The 7,820-nt window shown below is 40.2% G+C and overlaps 1 protein-coding gene across 1 annotated transcript; it reads right to left on the reverse strand.

Annotated features, from left to right (window-relative positions):
• Positions 1-2,902: 2,902 nt before the first annotated feature.
• Positions 2,903-5,818, reverse strand: JPT1 (Jupiter microtubule associated homolog 1; the record flags this gene model as incomplete). The annotated part of the gene is made up of 3 exons (XM_010168105.2): positions 2,903-2,930; positions 4,874-4,971; positions 5,676-5,818. Coding segments are annotated over 3 exons (269 nt in total), but the record flags the coding sequence as incomplete, so codon positions are not given.
• Between the last annotated feature and the right edge of the window lie 2,002 nt (positions 5,819-7,820).

Raw genomic sequence — 7,820 nt, forward strand, 5'->3', positions numbered from 1 at the left:
CACTGGGGGGAGGAGGTGGAAATCAGGAGAGCAATTAAGCTCGGGAAGTAGGGAGGGGTGGGGGGAGGTGTTTTAAGATTTGCTTTTATTTCTCATTATCCTCTTGTCTTGTCAGTAATAAATTAAATTTGTTTTTTCCCCAGTCTAGTCTGTTTTGCCCATGCCAGTAACTGGTGAGTGATCTCTCTGTCCTCATCTCCACCCACGAGCCTTTCGTTATATTTTTCTCCCCCTGCCCAGTTGAGGAGGGGGAGTGATAGAGTGGGCTTTGGTGGGCATCTGGCCTCTAGCCAGGGTCAACCCACCACAGTATCAAAGAACTCCCAGCAGCTTAGTACAGTCTCTGTGCCATCAGAACTAATCTACACCATAGATTCTCCTGCTGCATTCCCTAACCCACAGGCACATCTGAACAAAACAGTTAATACAGAATTCTGAGCTTGAAGCTTCTGCATCTCGTGCATACCACTGCCTGCTCACTCAGCACGCAGAGAACAACTGTGGCCAGGGCCACTGTTCACCCAGCCCTGAATGCTCCATTGTCTGTGCCTTCAGCAGACAGTCCCAGTACTGTGCAGTACTCGTGGTGATCATCTGTCCACCAAACTCCACCTTCCTGTGGAAAGTCAGTCACTGGTGACGGTCAATGGAGTGCTGGCTACTTCTCCTTAGCTAGTCACATTCATTAAGTGTGCAGTCCTAGCTGAATCACAAAAGAATTACTATCACAGGAGACTTTGAGGAAGTTTCTACAGCATTTAGAAGCTCATGTATCCAGCTGATTCACAAGTTAGTGCTTCCCACATAATCAAGGTATAGATAAGTTTGCTAACCTGATAACTAATGTGGTAAATGCAACTGGATCAGATCAAATGTTAAGTTTTTCCCTTATCAGAAGGAGTATAATCTCTGATTTTTGAGTGTACTGCAAACCATCAGAAACTCTGATGCACTGTAAGGAACTACAGCTTCCAAACAGGACCTAAGAACACTGCTGCAAAAGAAACACGTTTTCTTCTCCCGGACAGACATAATTAAATAAATATCCATATCCCACCTGACACTTACTTGGGGTTTTATAGTCAGTTACATACAGAAAATAATTTCCAAATTCAAAAGAATAAACAGTTTTTTAATGACAGAAACCTATTAAGAATTTAGTTATGCTGTGAACTTGTAAGCAGACAGTTTTCACTTGTGGGTATATTCATTCAGCCCCTTCAAGCTCCAGAGACAGCTCCACAACATAAAGTACAGAATCACAGGTGTGACAGGATGTTCACCAGCTCATGTCTGCCCTCCCACACAGCAGGAGTGACACAGCTAGCTTAACATAACTCTGTGCCCCATGAAGCTACAATACCCCAAAGCTATCAAGAGTAGAAATTTATTTAATAATCCATCAAGATTCTCAGGTATCAACCACAGAAATAATTTCCAGGAAGCAGAACTTTCTACTCCTTCCAAAGTACCATCAGTGGGAGTTTAACATTCAAACATTTGCCTGTCATTTTTATTTCATCTTGACCATCTTCAAAAATGTAATTTTTAGTCATGGCCACAATAATAAACAACCCCAGTTACTCTCCAGCAACATTTTTTTTTCCCAAATGACCTCCCAGCATACATTTACTTGGTACTTGATAAGAACTTCCTTCACTGTCACCTACCAGAAGCAAACCCAAAGCCAACATATATGATACTTGTGAAAATGGGAACTGGTTCTAAGAGTCAGGAGTATCACTGTGTGCTCAAAGGTTCAGTCAGCTGTTGCTAACCCAGGCAGCCTGATTTCTGCTTCTTCCCATCCCACCTCTTCTTGCCTCACTACTGCTTCCAGGCTCTCATCTGACCCCAGGGTGAGCTGATTTAAACAAGTACCAGGAGAAGCAGCAGAGCCCTTAGATCAGTTTTCGATTATCAAACCACATCCTCTTACTCGAGGCATAAACTCTAAATGTTTCCAGTGCTAATTAAGATCAGACAGACGGGAGGAAGAAACACTAAAGAAGTCTGTAGGGTTTGATTAGAAGCAGCCTGCTGAAGAAGCAGGGATTATTTTGGGAACAGATACCTCTTAGAGGTAGTTAAAAACTCTCACCCTCCCAGTAGAAGTCTTTTCAGAACAAGGAACTGCTAATGGCTTTGGTAATCTCCCACAGCTCTTAGGTGTTGAAAGTAGCACTTGGAAAGTACCCAGCCAACATACACATTCCTCCCATCAGGAAGTAAGCTATTCTTAAGGTGAATCTTGCAAAGGAGAGATTTCCAGCCTCAGAGCTAGAAAAAACACTTCCAGGTTAACATGCATGCTGCTAGGGGAAATCCCTCTGTTTACATTAAGTTTGTAGTATGTATATGAACTTCCTTGGCAAAAATCAGCATTTAAAAAGGAACAGGAACTTAAAAGTTAGTTAATGCAGACACTTCCAGGTGCAGTAGCTGCTTTTGATTATTTATTACTTCCGTGAATGTGGTGTTTGCTGTATGAGAAGACAATAGGAAAGAAATAAATTGCTAAACTAAAATCCATTGCCTGTCCTATGTGATTATAAGTTACTATGACAGCAGTAGAGCCTTTCAATCCCTGAACTCTTTGCAAGATGGTCTCCATCTCGCCTTCTAGTACTTAAACAAATCTTGACACCAACTGCTGCTGGCAAAATAAATGAACAGGACTGTTCTCATTTTTAACCTGATTACTAACAGGCACTCCACCATTTCATTCCATGTCCACACTTCTGCTGAAGCAGTCAGGTCATTTTACTGATCCAATGGATTTAAGGGACAACCCCAAGCTGCCTCTCTCCTAATACTTTTAAATATCTTATATCCTCTTCTAATTCAAAAGTGCTTAATTTGCAAAAGGTTTTTACTAGAAGAGTCCAAAGGCATTACTCACCAGAACTTTCACCACCACCTTCTCCTCCCTAAAAGAGAAAGAAATACATTATATGTCACACTTCATGCATTTTCCCCCTCCAAGGTACTCAATACTGCACATTCTGACCATGGTGGTCAGGCACGCTGCTCCATCTAGAAACACTTTCTGAGTGACAGACCTGATGAAACACTTTTAGACCAGCAACAGGCTCTTAGGGACAGATATCAGAGTGGCACGGTGGGCTCTGCATACGCATTTCTGCAGATTAATGTTGTGGGTTTGTAAGCACCAATTCTTACAGAGTGACTAATATAATTTATTTATCTAACATACTTCTAAAAGTTTCAATAGATAATACTGAAGAAATCCTGATGGCCTGTAACATGTGGCATGCTTCTTATTCCCACATTGTGAAGGATGCAGGTGGGCAAGAACACTTTATTATACACAGCATCCTGCATGAGGCAGCACTGACAGCAACCAGAACATTGCAACTGCCAAGCAGGGATGATAACAAAGCTATTCTGTAAGCAATCAGCAATAGTTCTGTGTCCTCTTTATACTTATATATATATAAAGATGTATCTTTATATATCTTTATACTAAGCAACTCTTTCCCACAAACTTTCAACTGTTAGCAAGGCCAAGAGCATTTGTTCTATCCAAGACATTTAACATCATTTGTGAAAAAGATCAGGTTTTTGCAACATTATTGATAAAGTTTCCCTCACTACACAAACAGCTGAACGTTCTTTTCATACTGAATCCGTTCACAGGCTGCAACTTGACACAAAGATACAGAAAGTCTTCCAGCAGCAGCCAAGTCTCCTCAATGGCATGAGGTTTTATCAACTTTCCTAGATTTGAATATTGTTAATTACATAGCAAAACTATAGTCATCAGGATGTAAATGCACAGGAACTCAATGCAAATATGTTGCCCTAAGTCTCAGACTGGGCTGCAGCACATTAATGTAACTACTGGATAAAACTGAAGTATTCTGCATTGGAAGCATCTGCCTGCAAAGCTGAGAACCACAGTATTTAATACAATTAAGTAGAAAATAGAATTAAGAGTAAACAGTTTATTTTTGTTTTCTGTGGTAGCAGCTATAAATTTAATCTCACTTATATTTGCTAAATTGGAACAAGACATTTCCTGCAACAAAGAATAATTTCATGGCTCAAAGCACCTATTAGTAACAAAAATGGGTTAAAGTGATGAGCGACGCAAATTATCAAAATAAAACTTGTGGTTTATAACCCAAGAGGTAAAAGGTATCTGCCACAACATTGGAGATCAACAATTTATCTACTCAGTTCTTTCCAGAAAACCTAAAGCTGGAGAGCTTTAAAGAACAAGGTTTCTTTTTTTTTCCCCCCTCTATAACTTGTTTATGCAAGTGCAGTCTACCCTAGGTTCCTGTTTTTCTAAATTCAGAAGAATTACTACTCTTCATCCTGTTTTTCCCATTAAATGTAATCATACATCAAGCCAAACCCACATTAACACTACAAGTCATGCTCCATATTGCTACCAAGTAGACAGTTTACATCAAAAGTGACACACCTGATGGTATTAAAGACAGGAACAGAAATAAAACAAGCATTCAGGCTGCTGAGGCAAGTACTTGTTGGGATGTGAAACCAAACCTTTTATCAGTCAACAGATCCAGACAGTTTGTTGTAGGTAACTCCTGTTTGTGAAATCTGTTAAAACACACCACTACACACATGGCTGAAGCTAGATTTCACACCACTTCGTTACTGTCTCATCAATAAGAAGAGTTAAGAGCTCTAGAAAGTGGTCCTTTTAGAAAAATCCAGCCCTTCAGCAACATACTGTAACAGCGTGGAAAAGAGAACCTTCAGGAAAAGAACAGATTCAAATCCCACAATGCCCTCAACTGTGTGAACATCAGTGATGAAGCAATCACACACAGAGTGTGAACTGTCCCATTATCAGGCTCTTTGGAGTTCATGTACTGACCTTGGGATCTACAAAGTCTCCACAGTTTGTATCAGTTGAGCTTCTTCTTTGTGGTCCAGTTGATTCACAGTCTTCTCTGATTTCACCTGGCTTAGTCCCTACAAGCAGAGATTGATTCTAATCAGGTTGCAAGATAAGCTTCCTGGGAAAGCAGTTCATAAATAGTCAGGTTTTGGGGGGGGGGTTGGGTGTTTTTTGGGTTTGTTCAGTTGTTTTATTTCTTTTAACTTAAAGCTTTACCATTCTAAGCTTTACTGTTCTAAGATGTCCTGGTCCTTTAGATTATCTCTCACAAATTACTGTCTGACAACAGCATCTCATGCAGCTGAGGTTGTCATTTAAACAAATGGAAACTAGAGTTCCAAGGCCACCCACACTGCAAGGGCTCTGCAGTAATGGAAGGTTAATCCCAGTTGCAAGTACAACACAAAGCTGAACTTCCTCTGATTAATCAAAACCAATCAACGCTGCTCCAAACACTAAAACACAAGTTTGCCTTACTCTGACTTGATTAACTTGGAGAAATGGCATCCAAAATGCAATTCTCTCAGCTATTTGCTCACAACATCTATGTCCAAGACTTGCATTAAAAAAAAAAAAAACAAAAAACAACTGGAAGTCATTCAAAATGAGAAATAAAAAAATCCCATGGAAGCAGACATCATTTATAGCCCCAAACTACCAAGTAAGGAGCAAGTTTTGGTTTCCACACTGAACCAGCAGCTGCAGGCTGACACAAAGAAAAGAAAAAAGAGAATTAATGCATGTCAGCAGATCTGGAAACAAAGCACTACATTCTTACCTGATGATTTAGCCCAGGAAGGTGGATTTTCTTCAGGAGTTCCAAAGATGCTGGATGCCATTTTGTTCCTTCTCACGGGTTGTTCTTTTGGTTCATCAAACCCCAAGGAAAAGTTGGACCCACCACCAGGAGGACGCAGCACTCTGGAGAGAGAGTCAGCTCTTTACAACCTTGTGTGCACCATTACTAAACTGCACTCCAACATATAAAACAAGACTAAGAAGCCAAGAGATCATTGTTGTCTCTTCTAATGCGCAGTCACAGGGGATAAATTCTGTCCAAATAGAAACTACTGGCTTTTAACAAATACCACTGTTATGTTTTCAGTGCAGAATTTGAACTATAAAGGTAAGCTGCCTGCCAGCATTCAATCCAGGCGCTGAATCTCCACTACTCCTTGGTGACATTTACAAAAATAAAATACTCTGCTGCTACTAATCTTTGGTCTGAGCCAATTAAAAAATAAAAAAGTAGGTGGGCACATCAAATTCCAGGGTTTTTACGAGAACTCTGTGAAGGTGAACATTCATCTTCAAACTGGCAGCACAGCAAAGACTAAAGTTTGATGTATAAGCCAAAGTACTGGTTGCATCACTGAGGGCTGGGGGCTGCAGCCTTCATCTAGATTTGCTTCACTGGAAAAACCCTCAAGTCTGCAGCATTCTATTGGGCTGGACTTAAAAGGTGCAATTAAACAGTTTTAAATTATACTATCATTAGAAGATGTATATAAAGCTGCAGATATGTATGTTAAATCTAACAATCTTCTATTAGATGGACACAAAAGAAGCCTGCCTGGTACTTCATGAGCTGTTTTGTGGTCTGCTTTCCAACTTGCAGAAATCAACCAAAATTAACAGCAGCAGCAAAATAAATCTTTAAATGTAAACTCCCCCAGATCTTATTTTGTAAAGCATAAGATCTTTAAAGGCTGATGGAGAAGCCAGACAAAAGCCAGAAGAATAAAAATGTACAAGGCTATATGAGAACTGTCACAACCCCCTGAGAGATGTGAGCACACCAACAGAACTGGGCTTTCAAGATATCCAGTGGGCTCAAACGAAGACCAGAACAAGCTAGGAAAGGTGCACACTTCTTCTTCTTTACAAATAATTATTAAATTATTTAGAACTTTGCAACAGAACACAGCACCCAGCTCGTTCATGCACCAAACCTCAGAATTGGACACAAAGAACATGTCTGATTTCATGATGTCATCGCTATCGGCAACAGCACTCAGATCTTTAGAGACTTTGTGCCTATCACATTCCAGATTACGTTACAAAAACACTTCTCCAGCCCACGGTTCCAACAACACAACGGGAAGAAAAATTCACAGAGGTGTTTGGCGTGGATATTTAGTGTTATTTAACTAGCAAAATACGTTCCCTTCCAAAAAAATTTTCTCCAAAGTTCTAATTACTAATGCTCAGCTGCTAATGGGAGGATCCCAGGGGACTGTACAGTATGTTTTAAGAATCCAAGAGCATTTGTGTGACTTGCTTTGTCTCCTTTCTGAATTGAGAGATAATGGTATAATGGTCATGAATCGCCCCATTATATTCCCCCCCCCCAGAGGAAGTGTCCTGATATAGAAGGTTTATTTTTTTTTTAGTTACATCTGTTGCACTTAATAATTTGAAAAACAGTCTGTTCAAAGGAGGGCTTGTTCCCACATCTTAGATCACCTTTATTCCACCAGAGAGTGAAACCAGTACTCTCTTAGAGGCACAAGTTTCCACCGACAGTCTTAATTCAATTAACAGAAAAGGAAATTGAAGGAAAAAAAAAAAGCCATCACTCAAACTGTTCAAGAGGGGATAACCCCTTTTGCCAACCTCTGCTAGAGATTGACAGATTTTTATTAGAAACCTTTCACAGCCTTGAGTTGTTGTAACATCAAAGGTACATTTAACACTTCAAGCAATGGACTGCTCTTAAAATTACACCTGATACTCGGTGATGCCTACTGAAAATTCACCCACAGCTCCATCCGGGAAGCACTCCTGGAAAGGGTTGGGGTTTTTTTGCTTTATTTTAAAATGTACCTGTTTTATCAGGACAAAACCTTACAAAAAAAAAGAGACAAAATGGTGTGAAAAGCCGACATGACACTGTCCAAACCAGCTGCGGATGCCCCGCGAA

This window comes from Antrostomus carolinensis, unplaced genomic scaffold (genome assembly GCF_000700745.2).
Source record: "Antrostomus carolinensis isolate BGI_N321 unplaced genomic scaffold, ASM70074v2 scaffold17525, whole genome shotgun sequence".
In the NCBI taxonomy this organism is placed as follows: domain Eukaryota; kingdom Metazoa; phylum Chordata; class Aves; order Caprimulgiformes; family Caprimulgidae; genus Antrostomus; species Antrostomus carolinensis.